The sequence below is a fragment of the Leopardus geoffroyi genome, chromosome D4 (genome assembly GCF_018350155.1).
Source record: "Leopardus geoffroyi isolate Oge1 chromosome D4, O.geoffroyi_Oge1_pat1.0, whole genome shotgun sequence".
Classification (NCBI taxonomy): domain Eukaryota; kingdom Metazoa; phylum Chordata; class Mammalia; order Carnivora; family Felidae; genus Leopardus; species Leopardus geoffroyi.
Window position 1 is genome coordinate 27144900 of NC_059342.1, and position 22586 is coordinate 27167485.

The 22586-nt window shown below is 39.9% G+C and overlaps 1 protein-coding gene across 9 annotated transcripts in view; it reads right to left on the reverse strand.

The window, feature by feature from the left end:
- The window catches only part of TUT7 (terminal uridylyl transferase 7), a 61649-nt gene extending 39548 nt beyond the window's left edge, over positions 1-22101 (reverse strand). For 3 of the 9 annotated variants that reach the window (XM_045469912.1, XM_045469905.1, XM_045469914.1), the window contains exons 1-11: positions 21961-22101; positions 20227-20777; positions 15072-15253; positions 14643-14759; positions 13964-14141; positions 12277-12365; positions 9560-9611; positions 8563-8632; positions 7639-7765; positions 5697-5816; positions 14-166 (exon numbers count right to left, since the gene is read on the reverse strand). In XM_045469912.1, coding sequence (XP_045325868.1) covers positions 14-166; positions 5697-5816; positions 7639-7765; positions 8563-8632; positions 9560-9611; positions 12277-12365; positions 13964-14141; positions 14643-14759; positions 15072-15253; positions 20227-20746 — 1608 coding nt within the window. In that variant the 5' untranslated portion in view covers positions 20747-20777; positions 21961-22101. Of the gene's footprint in view, positions 1-13; positions 167-5696; positions 5817-7638; positions 7766-8562; positions 8633-9559; positions 9612-12276; positions 12366-13963; positions 14142-14642; positions 14760-15071; positions 15254-20226; positions 20778-20990; positions 21420-21447; positions 21598-21652 lie in introns of those variants that run through there. The other 6 variants (XM_045469913.1, XM_045469906.1, XM_045469908.1 and 3 more) reach the window with 5 other exon arrangements.
- Between the last annotated feature and the right edge of the window lie 485 nt (positions 22102-22586).

A 22586-nucleotide genomic window follows, 5' to 3' on the forward strand; every position in this document is an offset into this window, starting at 1 on the left:
AAAGAGAACAGACCTGTCCCCTCTTAACAGGCACTTCTCTTGGTGCCTCATGTTCTGCTGTTTCTGCATCTCCGGCAGCATTGTCAGCATACTCCCAAACCACGGTGTCTTCCTGGACGTCTTTAAGGTTGAAATTTCCTAGTTTGTTCAACGAGAACCCTTCAATCTAGGAAAAATTAGACACACGCTATTATTATAAGGTAGAAAGGATTCGATATCGACCAGAGCATTATTAATCCTGGAAGAAATGGAAACACCCTTCTAGCTCACTGAAAATAGAAAAGCGGGGCAGGGGGAGGGGGCGGGCGCCTGGGTGGCTCAGTCGGTTGAGCGTCTGACTTTGGCTCAGGTCACGATCTCACGGTTCGTGAGCTCAAGCCCCGTGTCGGGCTGTGTGCTGACAGCTCAGAGCCTGGAGCCTGCTTCAGATTTTGTGTCTCCCTCGCCCTCTGCCCCTCCCCCGCTCACGCTCTGTGCCTCTCTCTCAAAAGTAAACATTAAAAAAATTTTTTTAATTAAAAAAAAAAAGAAAAAGGTATTGTTTCTGGGATACCTCCAAGACATCTGTTAATTTGAAAATACTTTTTAAACTAAAAACCAAGGTTTTAATTGGCAAAAGAAATGGTGACTTTGTGAAATAATTTTTTAGTGAACAGTCTGGGAGAAGGTAACATGGCTTAGGCCTAGAGCCATGGGTTCTGGACTAAAACTGCCCAGGCCCTGACCTCAGCTCCCTCCTGGAGCTGTGAGACTTCCAGTCAGTGCTTGCTTTCTTCCCGTCGCAGGTTTTTGTAAAAACGGATCCCAGTAGAACTTTTATGAGATAGTTGTGATGTGAAATAATGGACATAAATCACTGACACAGGCCACAGCACGCAGTGAATACTCAATCTAAGAAACTGTTTCTATCGATGTTGTTGGGATGCAAATGGCTAAAGAAAACAGTTTGGGCTTAAAAGTTCCAAGAAATTTGGAACAAAGTTGAACAGCTTTCTTTACTGTAAAACGGGACTGATCATAGCCTTTAAACAGGTACGTGTAGGGGGCACCCAGGTGGTTAAATGACCGACTCTTGATTTCGGCTCAGGTCATTATCTCGCGGCTTGTGGGTTCGAGCCCCGCATCAGGCTCTGTGCTGACGGATCAGAGTCCGGAGCCTGCTTCTGATTCTGTGTCTCCCTTTCTCTCTGCCTCTCTCCACTCTCCCTCTCTCTCAAAAATAAATATTAAAAACATTTTTTTAAAAGTGCCATTAATTTTGGAAAATTTCAGTCATCATTATCCCCAATTATTTCTTCTGTTCCTTTCTCTTCTCCTTCTGATACTCTCATAATATATATATATAGTGATATATATATCACAACTCCTGGTAATTGTCCTGCAGTTCTTTGATATCCTGCTCTGGTTTTGTTTTTTGATCTTTGCTTTTCCATTTGGGAAGCTTCTACTGAATGAAGTGCACTGATTCTTCGCCCATCTGTGTCCAAGCTACTGATGAACCCACTGAAGGCATTCTTTATTTCTGTTACATATTTTATTTGTAGCACTTCCTTTTGATTCTTAGGGCTCCCATCTATCTCTCCACTTCTATTACCCACCTGTTCTTGCACGTCACCCATTTTTTCTGTCCGAGCCCTTAGCATTTTAATCTAAGTTGTTTTAATTTACCAGTTGCATAATTCCAATGCTTGCTCTGCCTCTTTAAACTATGGTGGGTTTTTTTTTTTTGTTTTTTTTTTTGCCTTTTTCATACGACTTGTAATTTTCTGGTGGAAAGCTGGATAGGTGTACTGGGTAAAAGGGACAGAGACAGGCCTTTAGTGTGAAGGTTTTTTAATTAATTAATTTATTTATTTATTTATTTTTTATGGAATGTTTATTCATTTATTTTGAGAGGGAGAGAATCCCAGGTGGGCTCCATGCTCTCAGCACAGAGCCCAGCTTGGGGCTCAATCCCATAACCTAAGCCCAAATCAAGAGTCAGACGCTTAACCGACTGAGCCACCTAGGCACCCCAAGTGTGAGGTTTTATTTTGCTAGGAGTTAGGCTATGTGTTTGTTGTAGCTGTAGATGTCAAGAGGCTAAAACTTCATCTGGTGTCCTTGTTTTTGTCTCCCCTGTTGTCTTTGGGTTTCCTAACAGATTTCTTCTGAAATGAGGTGTTTCTGTTATAATCCCATTTTCTGCAGGAGCCCTAATGATGTGGTGGTAAGGTCTGGGGGGAGGGGAAGCATTCTATACAGTCCTAGGATCAGGTCTCAGTCTTTTAGTGACTGAGACCCTCCCCCTGCCTTCCCCCAGGTAAGAAGACAGGAAAGGTCAGGAAAGGGGCTGGAGTTAGGTACTCTCCTTTCCTCCAGGTCAGTTAAGCCCTGGTTAAAAGTTTCCCTTGAAGGCAAGCTTGTTTAGAAGAACAGAATGCTCTGGGCATACTTTAAAATTGCGACTTTTTCTCTCCCCCGGCCAAAGCACGAGGGGATTTTTCTTGGATCTTCACCCTGAGAAGCTGGTGGGGGTTCCTAGAAGTAAAACCTGTGAAACTGTTGGGGGTCCCCTAAGACTAGGGCTCCCTGTTATTTTTCACGCTCAAGCTTGTCCATACTGAGCCTCCAGAGCCATAGTCTAAGCCTTCCTACCCTGGTATAGGCTCCGTTCCCGGCCTCCTGCTCTGATAAGTTACAATTTGCTCTATTTGCCTGTCTCTCCAATTTTTTGGGCAATGGTTTTCCCTGTGACCTCAATTCTCTGATGGATCTAAGAAGATTTTCACTTTGTTTAGTTTTTTTTTTGTTTTTTTTCCCCCTTTTTTCTGAGTATAGAGTGATGACATCCAAGCTCGTTAATCCAACAGACTGGACCGGTTCAGAAGTTAGAGACGAGTTGATTTTATACACAGAGTTAAGGGTTCCACTTCTAATATCTTTCCCTTCTGGGTTCTTCCCCTTTATCTGGTAGCCCTAATTCCTCTTGCCAGAAAGGCGACTGGTTTTTCTCGCAGAGCTGCCTTTAGGGGTAAAGCCAGAGAAAAAACGGACACTCGCTCTGTGTTGGCCACCTGCTCCAAGGTCTGACTTCTCTCCAAAGTCGGCTTGCACTTGTTCAGTCTCCAGAGTGTTCGCGTTGTTGTTTTTTGTTTTTTGTTTTTGGCATTTTGTTGAGAATTTATAGCTGTTACTTATACACGGATCACTTGCTTAGGAGTTCATGCCTCCATTTCATAAGTAGAACCTGACTTTCTATTGAGGGAGAAAAGGACTACATTTGTTCTCCTACTTTGTTTTAGGAGCTTTACATTCATGGTCTCATTTCAGAATTTTTCAGATAAGGACTCCGAGGCTCAGAGAAAATAAATTGCTGGAGGTCACAGGGATATGTATAAATAACAAGAGCTGGAGGAATTGTAGGGCTATCAAACTTTAAACTACTCTTCTTTCCATTACATTCCTTACCTGGCATCCTTCATGTGTAAAGGACTGTTTGCTAAAGGCTAAGCCTATATAACCCAAAACAACACAGATCCCAAACAATATTTACTAGGAGACTAATAAGATATTATTGTAGTGGACAAAAGATGATGAGCAGACAAGGTTAAACCTATTCATCAGTCATTATTCACTATGATTTCAACTTTTAGTCAAATCAAGGTCTACTAACAATACATGGAAGTTAAGAGGTCAGCGAGGACAGCCCCCAACATGGAAGAGGTCTGCATAGGTTGGGAGAGAATGGCTGAAGAATTTCTGAGGAGACAGATTAGGGCACAGAGGTAGGATATTCTAAACTTCCTCATGGAGAATTTTGTCTTATTCATCTGTGTATTCCCTTCAGGGCCAAATACAATGACAAACCTACATAGTGTTTTAAAGACTGTGAAGGAATGAACAGTTTAGATACTTTCATCCACATAAGTTAGAAATCTTCAATGGATTTTCTACAAAAATAATGATGTAAAATTTCTGGCACCAATAAGGGACTGAAATTAACTTCTTTACCTTCACTTGCTTTATATTTCTGTGACTCTAGCAGACGCTTCTAGTATTGGTAAGACTCTAGTCCTGGCAATTGACTAGCTTAAAACATTGAAAACTGCAGATCATTTTGGTTCAAGCAGTAGAGTGTGCCTTATTTGATCCATAGAATTCAATCCATGTTTGACCACCACATACCTGTTTCTCTCATTAAATCTTAAATGAACAAATGGTATAATCACAATCAAATTCAGTGTCACCATAGAGAATTTCCAGTATCACTGCCTAGGATGTAATATACTGGCCACAGAAAAGGGTATATTGATATTACTGTAGTCTTAAGTAAATCCTGAGGAGAACCGCCTTACCAGAATAGAAACATCCTTTTTCCTGCATCCTCACAGCAGTGACAGAGGACTACTCAGAGGTGACCAGGACCCAAGGAAAGGCGTATCTCACCAAGACAAGAGTGAGTATGGGAACCCATACAATGTGCTCTCAAGAGTCTAAGTGGTTTGGTTCCATCCTAACGTCCTGTCTCTATTGGACTAACATGAGAGGAAAACTTCAGAGACAGACTCCCCTCTGGGTCTGACGGAAAAGGTTCTTTATCGGCTAAGGGTTGACTGTTCTCTCTTCGCTCCACCAGGAGAGCAGTCTAGCAGACACCCGCTGGGACCGTGCATCCTTTCAGTTCAGTACAAGCACAAAGAGAGGGCCCTTCAGGCCACTGGGACACAGAGCCAACTGCGATCCCTCTGCCGGGACCATTTACAAGGGGCTCATTCTGCTTTAGTCTTTGTTCCTAGGACCCAGCAGGTCCTTGCTTAATTCTCAATCTGTTAAGTACAAAGAAAAAACTTTTCCCTATAATCATACATTTTTGCTGTGTACCCATAGGTAAGAGCTACTGCCGTAGAACATACTCTCCTTAAATGATGAGAATCCTGGGTACAGTAGGAAGAAAAGTGGTTAAAATACCAAATGTGCCCAAATAAGCTTTTCACCAAGGGAGACTTTTTATACAGTAAGTGTACATATAAGATGTTCTCAAGATAAACACTTAGGGTTTAAAAGTGAGGTTTCCAAGAGGATGAGAACGGTATCTTGACTTTGAGACGGTTTCTCCTTAAATCCTATTTGAATAAACCAATTCAACCTTAATTTATGCAGGAAAGAGTGGCCACATCACTGAATTCTGAATCATCTTAAACACGAAAATATCATTCAAGCGGTGACAATGCTCTGCATCTTGCAGTACAGCCAGCAATCTCAACTCTTTCCTTTTGTTTCACAGGGAATGGGGAATGCAGAGGGCTGAAAGACTAGAAACAGAAAGTTACAGCAACCAAATGCTTCATGCAGTCTGTCTGGAGGTGATTTGTAAATTCAAGTATCTAGTCATACTCAGAGGAAGTATGTACCAAAGGATAAATTTAATTCAGGTTCACATTCTCTTGTTTAAAACCCTTAGGCTCATGTGTGTTTCACAAATTAAGAGGGTTCTCAGTTTAGAGAACTATTGCTACCCCTAGCACAGTATAGGCCAGCATCTTGTAGTCAAATACATTAATATTTCAGCAGTGAGAGGCATGAATGTTCAGACTAGGAGGAAAAATAAATTCATGTCAGTTCTGGTTAGGTTTTTAGATTTTGAAATTATGCATAAGCAACTGTGGCCCTGTAATAAAATCACTATCAGATATATAAGCAAAAAAACGTTATACCCATGATCCTAGATACACAGGCAGAAGGGGTTCTTTCCTCTGTTGCAGAAAGAAAATGACCATCAGGGCGAATACATATGGTGGCAAACCTCCTTCTTCAGGGTGATCTATACTGCAAAGCTACAAATGAGAGAAAAAAGAGTAAACGTTCTTTTCTATCAATGTATCATTTACACAATTTTTTCTAACACCTCTAACTTCGGGACACGTGGGTGGCTCAGTCGCTTGAGTGTCTGACTTTGGCTCAGGTTCTGATCCTGTGGTTCGTGAGTTCGAGCCCCACACTGGACTCGCTGCTGTCGGCACAGGGCCTGCTTCAGATCCTGTCCCCTTCTCTCTGCCCCTCTTTCACTTGCACTGTCTCTCAAAAATAAATAAACATTAAAAAAACCCAACCAAACAAACGTGTAACTTCATTCCTGTGTGTTAGATGGTTTACTTCTCAGAATAGAACACCACAATGACAAAAAATTAAACTTCCTCATACTTTTGAAGCAACCACTTACTGTGGTTGAGTGGCAACTTCAATTTCAAATTTTAATCTCGTTAATTAAACTAATATTTGTTATTTCATTTTTTTAAAAACTTTAATTTATTTATCTTGAGAGAAAGAGCATGTGCACATGTGTGCACAAGTTGGGGAGCGGCAAAGAGAGAAAATCCCAAGCAGGCTCCACACTGTCAGCGCAGAGCCAGATGTGGGGCTTGAACTCACCAACCAACCCTGAGATCATGACTTGAGCCAAGATCAATAGTCAGACACTCAACCGACTGAAACACCCAGGTGCCCGTGTTATTTCATTTTTTGACACCCACGGCAAATCCACTCACTTGGTGAAAACACTTATTTATGAAATCATGGGGCTTCTGGTTGGCTCAGTCAGTTAAGCATCCAACTCTTGACTTCAGCTCAGGGTCATGATCTCACAGCTGGTGAGTTTGAGCCCCAGGCTCTGTGCTGGCAGAGTGGAGTCTGCTTGGGATTCTCTCTCTGCCCCTCCCCCACTCATGCACACGCTCTCTTTCTCTCTCTATCAAAATAAATAAATATTTTTTAAAAAACCCACTTATTAATGTAATCAAAATGACAGTTCAATCCCAAGTACAAGCCAACTGGCTCTGCTCAGTTTAGTGGTCTCCTCATCTGAAGCTACTGCCTTGAAAATTCACGCATTGGTCAAAAAGATGATTGGGGAGAGAATGTAGGCAAATTCATTAGCACTAACAGGAAAAACAATTTAAGAGCATAGCCTACTTAGGGATGAAGCAGGAAGCAGCTTTCAAAGGATGGCATATTGTAATTATCAACTCACCCGGTTAAGGGTAAAGCAGTCCCCTGTTTATCCCGGACTGGGGCAACAGGGACTACCTACTGTTACTGTCATATTTTAATTAGTAAAGCTTTGGCTTTTCTCTACAAAGCACCTACCCAGAATCTCAATTTTATAATCATGATGGGACCTTATGTTTTAAGGAAATACTAAATGCTTAATAAATATTGAGATGTCATATTTAAAACATTATAGAAATGTAAGCACGACGAGAGAGTGGCTTCCATTTTTGGAGTCTCTGGGTACATTATTGGAAATGGTATGAGAAGGTTTACCTCAAACTTTCCTGTGCCTAACAATCACCTTGGGAAACTAGTTAGAATGTAAATTCTTGGACCATATCCTCTGGGATTTGACCTATAAATCTGATTTTTAATAAGCACTATAAATCATTTTGATCTTTTGAGCAATACTGTTATAGTGAAATAGAAATACTAAATTTTCCTTTCCGTAGACATTAAAATTTCTGTTCCAATACTCAGATGCCTATTCCCTTCAGGTCTATAAATATGCATCCAAACATTTAAGATTAAATTAACCATGCAAAAATCAAAGCATACTGTTTATGCATACATAGTATGTATTTGTGCATTTAAAGAACTCAAACCTACCTTTGCCCAGTACCTAAACGCAATCACCAAAGGAACCAGCTTTGATTCAAGTTTTCCAAGGGCAGTTAAATGGTTTGTTGTCAGACAAGCATTTTCATTTCCTGCACTCACTTTACAAAGAAGACCACTGGTGGGGTAAAGGGTGGGGATGGGAGAGAAAAAGAGAAGGATAAAAAGTGTTATGCAGGTATCAGGTATCTTTTAAACGCTGACAACTAATTTATACTGATAATAAAGATCTTCAAAATGAAAATTAAAAACTTACTAAATCTTTATGGGTTATTTAGGCCATTGCATTAAGAAAAAGATAGGGCAGCTACTCTCTGAGCGAATTTTATTTTTCAGAACTAGAACTTTGTATTTTCATATACTAAAACTATTTCTGAGGGGAAATGAAAATAAGGAAAATACTGTAAGATGTTTCAAATGAGAGTATGGATTCATCTTTGTAAGAATAAAAGAGTGTTTTCCCAAGAGTTGGAGGAATCTGCCTAATGAAGACTCATTACAGCCTACAAACCATCCATTTAACGTGGTGATGATGCTTCCAGATGGAGGAAGAGACACACGGGGGAAGTCACACTAATTGTTATTCAGCGCTGCTAAAAATGCTGCTGAAAAGGATGGCAATGTAAGGTGGCTCGATCAAGTAATGATTTGATAAAGTTGTTTTATACTGAAACCAAATGGGTCAAGATGCTTCCTCCCTATACTTCCTTTCAAATAATTCTATTCTTCTTAAAATAAAACACCTTTTCCTCCTGCATCAAATGCCAAAAGTATAGAGAGAATGCTAATAGTGAGACTGTGAAATTAACCACATAAGAAGCCTGTTATTCTAGAAACTGGACATGAAGATAATAAAGTACATGTGCTTCTGGCAAGTTTCTATTTAATATATAAACAGCTTAAAGAAACGGAGACCTTTGCTTTTCTCTGCACACCACCACTGGTACCCTAGCGTGGAAGTCTGCGTCAACATCAACAAAAGACTCTGAGGAAAGAAGAAAAAAATATTAAGTAGGTTAATTAAATTTTGTTTAAAAGCAGAAGTAGATAAAGTACAAGTTGTGACTTAATCTGTTCAGCCTTTTGAAAGATGATTATGAAATAAAGCTGAGATGACTTGAAAAAGAGAACAGTATTATGTACAATAATCAAGTAATCACATTAACTTAAAACCTTCATTTAGCAAAATTCACGTTTGATTAGAAACGACTACATTACTGGATCAGGACAGGTAAGTGTTATGTGGATCAGGTAATTCGAAATGTGGACAGGACACTGGAAAACAAAATTGCTGCAAAAACTACTAAAATATCTGGGCTCAAAATACATCTTGACTGAAGTAAGAAGAAATGTTTAAATGTTTCAGTCAACCGAAACAAGAAGGATGGGAAAGACTAATTGAGATGAGACAGTTTAATGAGGCCTACGGAGAGCATTAAAAACTCAAAGTCCTAAGCTGGACATTACTCCGGATGACTAGTAACCCTAACCGGGAACAAGTGTTTGCTGAGTTATTAATCAGAGTTGGGTCGCATCTGTTTGTCGTCTATAAAGTATTAAGTTAAAGAATAAAGCAGATCACACTTTAGTTTTGCCCTCAAGAGTAAATTTTACGTATTTTGCATCTTTCCAGTCTGGGTTTAGGACTCAATCTTTACAAATTGTGACATTATCAGCAAGCTAAAAACTTTACTTACAAAACAGTTATTTTGCATTGTAGAACAATTAGCAGGACTCCCAACTAGCTAATAATTCGTGGGCATTTGCTTTGGTTTTCTGTTTGGATATTACCCAGAGAAATAATTAAAAGACACATGACTTCCTATTTTCAACATTTGACAAATAAGATATATCTAAATTACAGAGAAAATAAAACAATTAAGAGCAAAATATGGGAAGGGTTTGGCCTTACCGCTGTTCTTTAAACATTCTTGAACAAGTAAGAGAACATCTGGCTGAGACATCTAGGAAACAAATCAATGAATACATCACGAATCCATATATACTTCTATTTCACTGAGATAATACACAGTCATCTGAAGTTATCCAAAGACCTTTCCAAATTGGAAAGCACACTGCTACCCAAGTAAAGAAATTAATCATGCTATGTGCACACAACAGAGGCATGAGAGATGAGCACCAGATGAGGGCAAGAGACCAGTTACACAGTTAACTCCTGATTAACTCATTCCTGAGGTAATCGGCCTCACAGCAAATCTCAAAGACATGAAAGTGTTAATATCACCTCTCCTCTAGAAGACTACTTCGGCCCTGCCTCTCTCCAATCCTTGTCCCGCATAGGAACCAAAACCACTTAACGTCATAAATCAGACCTAGTCATGCCTCTCCTTAAAACTCTCAATGGCTTCTTATTGCCCTTAGGTCACAGTGCAACTTTCCCACGGCCCACAGATCCAGCATGTTGGGCTCTAGTCTATCCTACCTTAATGCTGCTTCTTTCTCTTGGTCCCTCCACCTTGGCTATACAATCATCCCTTCAGCAACTTGAATACGTCACACTCATACTGATTTAGGGTGTTTGCAAATGCTGCTTCCTCTGCCCCAAACACTTACCCTTTCACTTCTCCACTCTTATTCATCATTTAGAGCCTAGCTTAAATGTTATCACTTCAAAGGGGACCTTCATGACTACTGGATCTACACATCCCTTGTTCTTTTCTGTCACAGAACCTTGTTCCCCTGCATAGCTCTCATTACAATCAATCGTATAGATGTAATTACTTATCTCCTCCACCAGCTATGAGTTCCATGAGGGAGAAATCCTGCCTGTTTTGTCCTCTGGAATCTAGTATAGTTCCTGGCATACAACATGGACTCAGTGAATATTTGCTAAATGAATGATGAGACTAAAATAACCACTATACTGGTAAATTACTCATCAGAATTTAAGGTTAAAGGAAGAGTAGAATCTATTGGTCAGTTGACTATGTAGCTATAGCAGTTAGGGATGGCAAGAAAGGAGTGGTTGTAAAATAGATATATAGGGTGCTTCCCTTTATTTTTATTTATTTTTTTAATTAAATATAATTTATCGTCAAATTGGTTTCCATACAACACTCAGTGCTCATCCCAACAGGTGCCCTCCTCAATGCCCATCACCCACTTTCCCCTCTCCCCCATCCCCCATCAACCCTCAGTTTGTTCTCAGTATTTCAGAGTCTCTTATGGTTTGCCTCCCTCCCTCTCTGTATCTTTTTTTTCCTACTTCCCCTCCCCCCTAGGGAGGGGATCCACATATGAGTGAAAACATATGGTATTTGTCTTTCTCTGCCTGACTTACTTCACTTAGCTTAATACCCTCTAGTTCCATCCACATTGCTACAAATGGCCAGATTTCACTCTTTCTCATTACCAAGTAGTATTCCATTATATATATAAACCACATCTTCTTTTTTTTTTTTTTTTTTTTTTTTTTCAACGTTTTTATTTTTGGGACAGAGAGAGACAGAGCATGAACAGGGGAGGGGCAGAGAGAGAGGGAGAGACAGAATCGGAAACAGGCTCCAGGCTCTGAGCCATCAGCTCAGAGCCTGACGCGGGGCTCGAACTCACGGACCGCGAGATCGTGACCTGGCTGAAGTCGCACGCTTAACCGACTGTGCCACCCAGGCGCCCCAAACCACATCTTCTTTATCCATTCGTCAGTTTATGGACATTTAGGCTCTTTCCATAATTTGGCTATTGTTGAAAATGCAGCTATAAACAATGGGGTACAAGTGCCCCTATGCATCAGCACTCCTATATCTCTTGGGTAAATTCTTAGCAGTGCTATTGCCAGGTCATAGGGTAGATCTATTTTTAATTTTTTGAGGAACCTCCACAGGAACCTTCTTTATTAACTAGCAACCCAGGCAAATGGGCATAAGCCATCTGCAACCTGGCCTGGGGAACCACCAACAGATAAATAGATAATCTATGAAAGTGCCTTCCAGGTTCAAAATTTTGAATCATCAACATCTTTTTAAATTACATTAAACCAGAAATCCAGGCTAGGTGTGGTTCTTTAAAAGCACAATTCTTTAACGAAGTAGACGTATAGAAGAGGAAACTGAGGAGCGGATTGAGCTTTTGGGTCAAAAATGTTTACATATACACACAGTTTAAAATCTGAAATTCTCGGGGCGCCTGGGTGGCTCAGTCGGTTGAGTGGCCGACTTCGGCCCAGGTCATGATCTCGCGGTCTGTGAGTTCGAACCCCACGTCGGGCTCTGTGCTGATGGCTCAGAGCCTGGAGCCTGTTTCAGATTCTGTGTCCCCCTCTCTGACCCTCCCCCGTTCATGCTCTGTCTCTCTCTGTCTCAAAAATAAACGTTAAATAAATAAATAAATAAATAAATACAATAAAATAAAATAAAATCTGAAATTCTCTGATGTTAGAAAAGTTGACTTTACCAAGATAATTTAACCTTCTTAAGATAACAGAATCTAAAAAGCCCCATTAAGGTAGGCAGAAGAACATAAAACTTGAAATTTTAGGAAAAAAAAGCTGCCACCAATACATTTACACTATCTTCAAATATCTAAAACCTATCAATACATAGCTCATATTTGAAAAAAAGAATTTCCATACCACTCTGTGAAAATTCCAACATTTCATTTTGTACTTACAATGGCTGGAAATTGAATGTCGATGTTTACATCTGAATTTCTGAAACCTAATCTGCTACAGGATGACCCATATAATCTCAGAGAACAATCTGAAAAAAAAATTAAGTCAGTCATAAATAAAGTGAAATTTCTCAAAAGTCATAACAAAACATTGCTATTTCAGGAATGGAATCACCAATTAAAACTACACATGAAAGAAAGACAGTATTCAAGTCTGGCATAAACAAACTAAAAGGAATCGTTGACTCTCTGCTGTTGTCTTCATTTTTATTTTATGTAACAGGGAAGGCTATACTGTCTGTGGTTTAGCTTAACAGCCACGCTTTTCATGTCAAGTGTAAAACATGTCTAAAAAAATTTCTAAATTATTACTTTTCATTTTGTGCAGAAAATACTATTTGCAATGATTTTTACAATGTGAAAGTCAAAAAGGGCTACCTAACTTTGTCTCAGATCTATAAACTTGATAGTATATTAAAGAGTTAATGGAAACATTTTACCTTTTAGAAAACATGCATAGGTGTAATTTACTATAAAGATCATGTTCAGTAAAATAACCATAAAAATGACCTTCAGCATAAGGTTACTTTTCAGTAGGAATACTCATTATGAACAAAAAAGCCCTTAACATAATATACTCTATTTCAGAAAACTTTTGAAAATAATTATATCACTGATATTAACTTAAAAAGCTAGGCAATAAGCAATTCGCTCTTCAGACGAAGGGGTGTGTGTGTGTGTGTGTGTGTGTGTGTCCTGCCTATAATTACATACAGCATTTTCCCTGCTAAGTTTTACTGTTTACTACCATTGTGCCAAAAAATTATTCCTTCTCATCAAGGGATTTTTTTTTTGTGGGGTTTTTAAGGTTTGTTAAATCAAGTGATTTCTTTGAGTTTTAACAGTCTTCCGTGACAAAGTACATTCAGTTTTACAATGGAAATCTATGGCAAAAATTATTGAAATTACATATGCCTTTTCAGGAACTTGTCTACAATGTAAAGGATGAGACACAGAAATGATGAAATGAACAGATATCTGCCCTTTATTTTTATGAAAGTATACAGAAGCATGAATGATGTACTATGTGAATGATTTTTCAGTAGAACAAATAGTTCTATGGGTGATATGGTGATAAATTCTGAATAGTGATTCCAACTCTCACTGTGGGTCAGAATCACTTGTGGAGCTTTCTACAAAATAGTTTTCTCTGGCTCCACGGGCAAAACTTGGAAAATTAACCAACAGCACACAAGATCTATTACAAAATAGTTTTCAGAGCTCATTACAGATGTTGCAATTCTTTTGAAAAGTGGTTAAACAGAACTTTTCTGGTACATCTAACCTGAAAATTACTCAAATGTACTTCTTAACTCAAAATATTATGTCAATTTAAAGAGACAGGAAAGTAAACAAATATATGCACAAGGGATTCACAGTGCCCCAATAATATGGGGCATTTAAAGTACCTGTGTAAAATGAAATTCATAGTGAAAACAGGTTTAAAGACAATGCACGTAAAAGTCTTTGTTACCTTAGGGAAAAGCCAGGAGAAAAAAAACACACAAAAAAGTAACAGCTTCAGGACACGGCAAATCAAGTTCTGTTAGATGAAAATCGCTACTCGTAGGAAAAATGAATGAGGTACTTTTAGGTAGCTAAATAGAAAAACAAATCTAGAAAATACCTGGTAACTTGTGTTGGAACACATTTTCCATGATACGTTTAATTTCTAGTCTCTGTTCCAAGTTCTCATTGTGTAAGCCAAACTCCTGTACCACTTTGTCAATGGCAATACCAATTGCATTTATCTGGGAGGGTGTAGGCGGGGGTAACGTAGTGAGCAACTCTTCCTCCTGCTTCTCCTTTTAAGATCAATATTGAGATTAAAAATGACTCACACAGTTTTTACCTTCTACCATTCACTGAGACAACACCCTGTAGAATACTCTGGAATTATTTTTCTTAGCTCTCCCTCTCACCTTAGTTGTGTTAGTCTTCATCTCATCAAACATATATACTTCTTTATGCACATAAAGTGATAACAGAAGGCAGGAATTAGGAAAAAATGCAGGGAAAGAACATTACAAGCAGCAATGACAAATTATTTGCTTTACTATGACTGGCATAAGGGCATATACCTATGTCCTATTAATGACTTCATTCATCCTGATGCTGTTCTTAAAGAAATTCACAAGACTGTCCCGCAAAACATACCTGACCAATGTAAAGTATTTTGGCTAAAATAAATTCAATAATATAGTCATGTTATTAACATCACAGTCTTAAAGAGAGGAAAGTCAAAAGATGACAAGTAAAAACAACTGAAAAGTAAAACATATTTGTTTGGGTTACATTAAAGTTACCTTAATGTTTTTCTTGTGCCTCTTCTCTTTGATATGCTTATGGGCAAATGCAATGGATTCAATTAAAACATCACAAAGTTTGCAGGTGTACTTAGCTGTAGGGTAGTTTCTTGGTCGCTGTAATTCGAAGAGATTTATAGAGACATATATATGTATCTTCCAAAATACAGGCAAACAAAAATTAGCCAGAAATGATTTCCCCATCACTTTCAAAGCTGTTAATATATTATTGTCACTCTTTACTATCTTAATAGTCATTTTTTTTGAAGTAACTCTATTAAGTCAAACTATCACTTTTATTTTTTAACCTGTAGTGCTTAAATACTAATAACTACAGTAGGATACCTGACTCCTCAAAGCACATATTCCCAATTACTAACACAGTTTAAACCAAGACAACGATTTTAAGTAACAAATAAAAGACATTACCCTTTTGAGCCTGTCAATGAAGTCTCTCTTTAATCGCTCCTCTGCCTGCTGTAAGCCCAGGAGCTCTTTCATTGAAAGCACAGACTCATCAATCACCGGGCCTTCCAAGTCTCCGTCCTGCTCATTTTCCTCATTTCTAGACCTCCGTGGCTTCCGAGGTCTGGATCTCTGCTTCTTGTTTTCTTAAGTTAGGGGGAAAATATTATTGGTAATATTGAATAATACTGCTCTGATGAAAAAGCAGACCGTACATATTTATGACGTAAATCATGTGATTATCAGAATGACATCTGAACACAGCAAAAGGAAAGCTCTTCCATGGATAAAATGCGCGAATATTCATTAACCACCTCATCTGGACACATCAGTCCTCAGAAATCCTCTTTTTGGAACACTGAAAAAGAATCCATTTCAACCAATGTGATTTTCTCATTTCTTCCAATGTTAATGTATCATATTCTAGTGTGCCTGTAAGTATACTTGCCTTTCCAATGAAAACTATCCATATGTGCTTTCATTTTTTGTAAGTGAACAAGCTCAACAGAGCAAAGGACAGCAGGGTATCTCCAAAGAAGTCAGAAATCAACTACATTCTTATCTGGAGTGAAAATCCATCATCTAGTTGTAAATTTACCTTTCATGTGATTGGGCCCTCCTCCCATATTCATACAAGAAGTCCAGGCCAAAATTTTATTTACTGAGGACTAGTTCCCATCTTATCTTTACTTTCATTTTAGCTTCTTTAAACAGCCTGCACACTAAGCACATTTCAAAGAAAAACGACCAGTAGTTGGAAAAAAAGTTTTCTGTATGTACAGACTAATTCATTTAAACTCTGCTGTTAGTTCTAAAAGCTTTGTAACTAATAAAACTTTTTTCCTTTTTTTAAACTTACAACTTTTCTATCTGGGAAACTGAAGATGAATGACTGTGGGATTGATGTATAAACAATGGTTTTCAAGAGCTTTGATAACTTCTATCAAGCTCTGAAAATGAAGCTACCAGTAATACATATGATCAAAATAAAACTCATTTCCCCAATTAAAATGGTGACAAATGGTTTGAATAATGTTTAAGTGGCTTATCAAAAATTAGTCTTTCAAAATAGAAATGTACTGAAAAGCCCTGCATGAACCAATTCCTAGGTCAAGTTTACAGTGGAACTCATTTCTTCTATGGCACTTACAATGAATCAGTTGACTGAAAAAAATTCTGAGTCAGAAAAGGGAGGTACAGGATCTCTAATTTGAAAAAAGCTACTGTGAACAGCTCTAAAGAAAAAGTAGCAAGCATTGTGCTTAAAGTACCAGAAGGTGAATATATAGTGAAATTCTGTGAATAGCTTCTATAGTATAAGTGGCAATTAAAAGAAATTAAAGTATTAGGACAAATAGTTTCTTTAAAAAGGCAATCAAAATGGACCAAATAAAATACTAAAAGGTAAGTATCATTTGCAGACAAAAATCAGCCTACTTTAATACTTAACACTCCTCTACTCCCAATTAATTTATCATAATCTTTTAAGGACAGTGCTCTTGGTCTGCATGAACTTTTTTTTTTTTTTTTTTTTTTAAGTTTTATTTTTGAGAAAGAGAGAGCAGGGAGGGGCAGAGAGAGAGGGAGATGGGGAATCCCAAACAGGCTCCACACCATCAGTGCAGAGCCTGAGGCAGGGCTCAAACCCACGAACCGTGAGATCATGACCTGAGCCATAACCAGGAGTTGGACACTTAGGACGCTTAACTGACTGAGCTACCCAGGTGCCCCAGCCTGCATAAACTTCTGAGACAAGAACTTCTTTTAACTTAGCTGTGTGTCTATTCACATGTAATTTGCCTATCATTACAAGGTCTACACTAAATAATTACATCTGTGATTTCAGTGTTCATAATAAGTTTCTTACTTTGACGCTCATTAGAGATTTACACTAATATGTGCAATACCCATTAGAAAAGTCCACATTAGCTTACAAAACTGTAATTGCTATGGAACCCAATTTCTTTAACTCCTCCCTTCTTGATCACAAAGGCTTCTCACCTATTTGCTGTCATTTTCCAGAGTGACTTCGATTTCCCTCCAAAGAGTACAATTAATTCCTTATTGCTTTTTTAAACATTTTATTTTCAAGTAATGTCTACACCCAACGTGAGACTCGAACTCACAACCCTGAGACCAAGAGTCCCACGCTCCACAGACTGAGCCAGCCAGGCACCCCATTCCTTGTTTTTTATACAGAGAAGTGGATGGCTGCAGAAATTCAGATGATGAGGACAGCAGCTGTCATTACTGAGTATTTTTTTATGCGACAGATGCAATGCAAGCACTTTATGTGCACTGCCTCATTTAATCCCTACAGTGATCCTGTCATAGATGCTAATGTTATCCCCATTGTACAGATGGGGAAAATGCTGGCCCAAGAAAATAACTTGGTTCAGGGACACATGACTAAATCAAAGTTAACAGGATTTGAAGTAAAGATTGAAGCATGGATGGAATTCTGAAATCCAGCCTTTTATCTAACAATGTAAGAACTGGAAAGAACTTACTAAAATCCATATCCATTCACATTTAGAACAGACTGTAACTGACAAGACAGTATCACCTTCTGAACTGAGTTTCACAGGACTGCATGGTAAAAATAGCAAGTAAAATCTCATTGACAAGAATCCTGGAAGGATAAAGCTGGGTACTGCTAAAGAGTTCCCATAATTCGAGGAAGGCAAGCTAGCTCATCTCATGTGTCATGTAACATGAATTCTCTATATGCACTATTCCAAGTCTCCCACATTTTATTTGCATATGGCCCATTATTCCATTCACAAAGGACATGTGTATTTGAGTGGATATTTTCCAGCTAAGATCACTAATGGCATTGTCCCAAATACACTACATTGGCAATCTAGGATATGGGAGGGATGAAGTACAGGGCGGTAACGTAGAACTGAAAGATAGAAAATCAGTATTAAAAAACAAAGCAACTCTAAGATAATTTTCATTATATCTTCTCACATCATTTAATGAGACCCTTGCTTATTAAGACATAATTCTGATTCAAGAAAATTTCAGTCCCTTTAACGAGATCCTTTTTAGGATCCTGAGTGCAGTACAAAGTTTATACTTCAAATTGAATTTCTCTCTACAGTAAGCAATTTTATACCACAGCTTAAAATTATTTCCTTTCTGAAGATTTTCAAGGGCTAGAAGCTGAGCAGTCCTTCATTTAGCAAATGTGAAAAAACATACCTCTTTTTCATATGGAGAGAATATGGGGGTTTGGGGACTGCCTTCAATTAAAAGGATAGTAAAAGTATGTACTTCCTGTTCAAAACCACTTAAAAGAAACTTTTTTGGTTGCTTTTCAGACTAAACAAGAATACATATATGAGGCTTTCAGTCTGTTAACAGTCCCTATATTTGTCTGGTTGCAAACTTTCGTTCTATAAATCTTTTGTTTCTATAATGCTACTCAAGATCAACTTTTTTTTTTTTTTTTTTTTTAACTATTGGTAACTAAGTTAAAATGTCCATGTCCTACCTGGACACAGTAATACAAAAATACTTAAATGTACACAGACTTTTAAAAAGAAAAACACAAATCAAAAGGCAAGAAATTATCAATACATGTTCCGTTTCCCTCTGTCAAATTCAAGGTCCAGTGAGGCCGTTAATGGCCAAAGCAGCACAGTACTCAATTTCAGGTTCACTTCCTCATCTACCACCCAGCATAATCAGTCTGGATAAATTTAACCTTGCCAAGCCACAGCTGCCTGCTTTGCAAAATCGTGATTCTACCTTGATATATCACGACAGAGCACTGCATCAGACACTTCCTTCAAGTTCTTTCTAGCATCCTTTCTAGCTTCAAGATTTATGAGGCCAAGATTTTCTCTCCTGACTGATTCCTTTGTAACACCTCATTCTGTTTGTACTCTTTAATACAAGGAATTTTCTCTTGCTTTTCCTACCTTAAGAAATATAAAACAGCACCTTTTCTCTCATTTAATACTATCAAAAGACCCTCTAAAAATAAGTGACATTTTCTCTGTTAAGTATTCTACATGTCCAGGTCACAAAATCAAACTCCTTACCAGTAAAATACAGAAATGTAAGCTGGCCACTGTGAGGTAACATGAAAGAAAAAGGCCTCTGGACACCTAGGAGAGTGCCAATATTGCCTATATGCATTTAAATTTAAAACAAACAAACAAACAACTTTAAAGTGCTGGCCAGTTTGCCACCCATTCTATATGGTCACTAAAAAAAGGCTCCCAGCCAATAAATTTAAAAGCCCATTTTTCCAAGCATAATTTGCATTTTCAGACTAAATACTGTTTTACTTTTTCCTTCATATTTATGAGTTTATTTCATTTCAGTAATTATTGCCCATTAGATAATTTTCTTGTTTATAGAAATTACGGCTACATGGACAAAATCTACTATCCACCTTTGAGAAACATGTATAAATAATCACTTTGGGGCAATTATTATCAAGCACACATGGCCCTTAGAAATGGGTTTTGGTTCTACGGAAACTAAAAGGCAAAACTTATCTGTATTTCTGACTTTCAAAACTTAAAGTGTCCCAGTCTGTTTGCCGTGCAGCTCACTGTTGAGCAAAGAAAAAAAAAAAAAAAAATCCTGGACTATCCTCCTCTGGAGATCGATGCTCCCTCCAAAAAGACATATAATCCTCTGAGACAGGAAATCTATGTGGTCTATATTGTGTATTTACATCGAGTAAGATTTTTTTTTTTTAGCTTTATATTCTGTCATTTATATTATGGACACATTCACTATTCAAATACAAAATTACAATACATAATTTAGAAAATACATATACACCACTCAGAAAATATGAAACAGTCCCCAGGGGGATATCATCACCCTCTTCTGTAGAAAGCACCAATGGGAAATATGTTTACCGAAGGAAAAATTTGAGCCTCACGGCACAGTAAACTTTTAAAGAGACCAATACATGTAACGTGTTGAAGCTGCCCAAATGCCACGATTACAGTTCTTAAGAGTATTCGCATTAAATAAGCAGAGACTATGAAAAATTGGAACTGCATTGCTGAAAATAATAAACCTCATTTGGATGACAAAGAAAAGATACTGCGACTTTGGGCTTGTCACTTGACAAGTTGGAACACATTACCAGGGCTTCCTGCTTCCATTTCTGACATGGTTTCTAGGCTTGTCAAGTCTTTATGAAACAGTCGTCTTACAGTTCTGCAGCCTCGTCCATCCTGCCACCTATATCCATCTTCGCTTTCTTGAAAGGAGTCTTTTCTTGGTCGGTTTAGAACAGGAATTCTAGGTCCCGGTTTGAATTCCCTCCAGCTGTCTGAATTACCAGCAAGTTCATCAGAGAGCCATCTCTTACTCTGATCTTTGTGGTTGTCATTCATCCAAGCGGGCTGACTGTAAATTGGGTTTTTAAATGCATAGGGATTGCTGGAAACAGCATATGGTCCTTTTCTGGGGGTATTCCCATAGTTCCCTGGTGTTAATTTTTTTTTTGGAAGGCCTTTTTCCATTTTACTGCTATGGCCTTTAACATAGTCATCCATTATTAAATAATCTTGCTGGGGGTGAGCCCTTCTGAAATCCTCATCATCTATAGTTCCTCGGTCTTTAGCGCGTTTCACAAAATAAGGTTTTGCAGCATCTCCCATGGTCTTTGACTTCAGTTTTCTTACTCTGCACCTGGAAGAAGGCATTTTGGGAAATTATCAAACCATAACAAGATATCATACGAAGCATGTGAAATACCACACGTTTATTGCACAGGTGCTCAAAAGTCTGTAAGAAACTCTTCCTTTCCTAATTTCCATCACATCCTAATAATCAGCACATTACACCAAAAGTTGGGAGGCTTGCTTGAGTCCTATAATAGTCTCCATGAAAATTAGTACTTACTATTTAACGTGACGATTACATCTGTGACTAAGGGAAGCTCCCTACAGTCTTGAGAACTGCAGTATAAAAAAAATGTTACTCACACCAAGTTGGTTGGCTTTACCTATAAAAGAAAAGCGCTCCTCCACAAGACAAAACAAAACCCTCATCCCAAGCCTATGCTGTTAGAAAGCTCCGGAAACAGTCTTAAAAAAAAAAAAAAAAAAAAAAGTTGGCAATTACTTTTAAGTGTTATACAAAGTAACCGAAACTTTCTGTGAACGTAGCTCATCTCCTCTCAGCTTCACTTTTCTGTCCCTTCTCCGTCCTCCAGGGAAGGGCTCCGGCTCCCCCTCACTACCACTATTCAGAACCACAGGCTTCGGTCGCCTTGGGCTAAAGAGGGGCTCGCTCCCCACTAAGAGTCCCCTCTAGTGAAAGAGACTGGGTTTCCCACCAAGAGACAAGTCCAGCTCACCTCCCCAGTCCTCATTCTCTAACCCCAAACAAGTTTGCTTTTGTCAAGAACAGCATTTCTCCCTCTTCAACCCCCCGTCTGATCGCCCCACCCCCGATCTGCCTCAGTTTCCACCCTTCGAGGCCGGAGGCAGAGAAAGAGGAGGCGTCCCCGCACTCCTGGCCACGAAGCCACCTCGGGGACCAGGAAGCAGGAAGTGACCTGCCTCCTCGATGGGGTTCCGGGGTTCAGGGGGCCGGGGTCGAGTGCCTCCACCCAAGTCCCTTCTTCTCCGGCGCCGGCAGGGTCTGACACAAAGTGAAGATGCGGACTCGAACCCGGGAGCTCAGTCCCCGCCGGCCTGGGGGCTCCCCGGTCCTCGCAACTGGGGCGAGGAGGCCGGCGGGGGAAGGAGCCAACGTTTCTCCCGGGCCGGGCCCGCCCTCTACTCCGGAGACGAGGGAACCCACCGGAGACCCACCCCGGAGGCGAGTCTGGGAGGGACGCGGGGAGAAGGCGCCCCGGAGCACTCACCACCTCCGCCGCGGTCCCCCGCCTCTTCCTGTCCCGGCCGGGCTCCCTCTCCGTGTTTTCCTTCGGCCCCACTTCCGGCGCTCAGCGCTGTCTCATTGTGCGCGATTCGAAGCCGGCGGTGCCCCCGCCCGAGCGCTCCGCCGCGCACGCCGGAAACGCGCGCTGCGCCCGCAGGGCCGCCCGCCGCCCCGCCCCGCCTCCGCCCCGCCCCCGGCCCGCCCCGCCCGCTTCCGCCGCCGCCGCGGTCGCGCGCACCCTCCGGGGCTCCGGCGTCGAGTCTGGCCGGGGTGCCCCGCTCCGCCCCTCCTCTCCTCTCCCGGGGCCGGCTTCCTAGGCCTCGCTGGCACCCGGGAGGCGCGGGCGAGCAAGTCTCTTGTTCTCCGCGGGAGGCGCGGAGCCCGGGCGGCTCGTGCGCCGGCGGCGCGGCTTTGCCCCTGGATGCTCTTGGTTGCGGGCGAGTGCAGGGCAAGTGCAGCCTGAATGTGAGGCCTTGCAGCGCTCTTGCTGTTTTTCTGACGATTACGATTCAGCGAGGTCTTAGAAATGCCCGCATCTAAGCCGTTCACCCAGATCTCAGTGTGGTCAAGGGAAATGCTTCGCTTTTTTCTTAGACTGGCTACGAATTT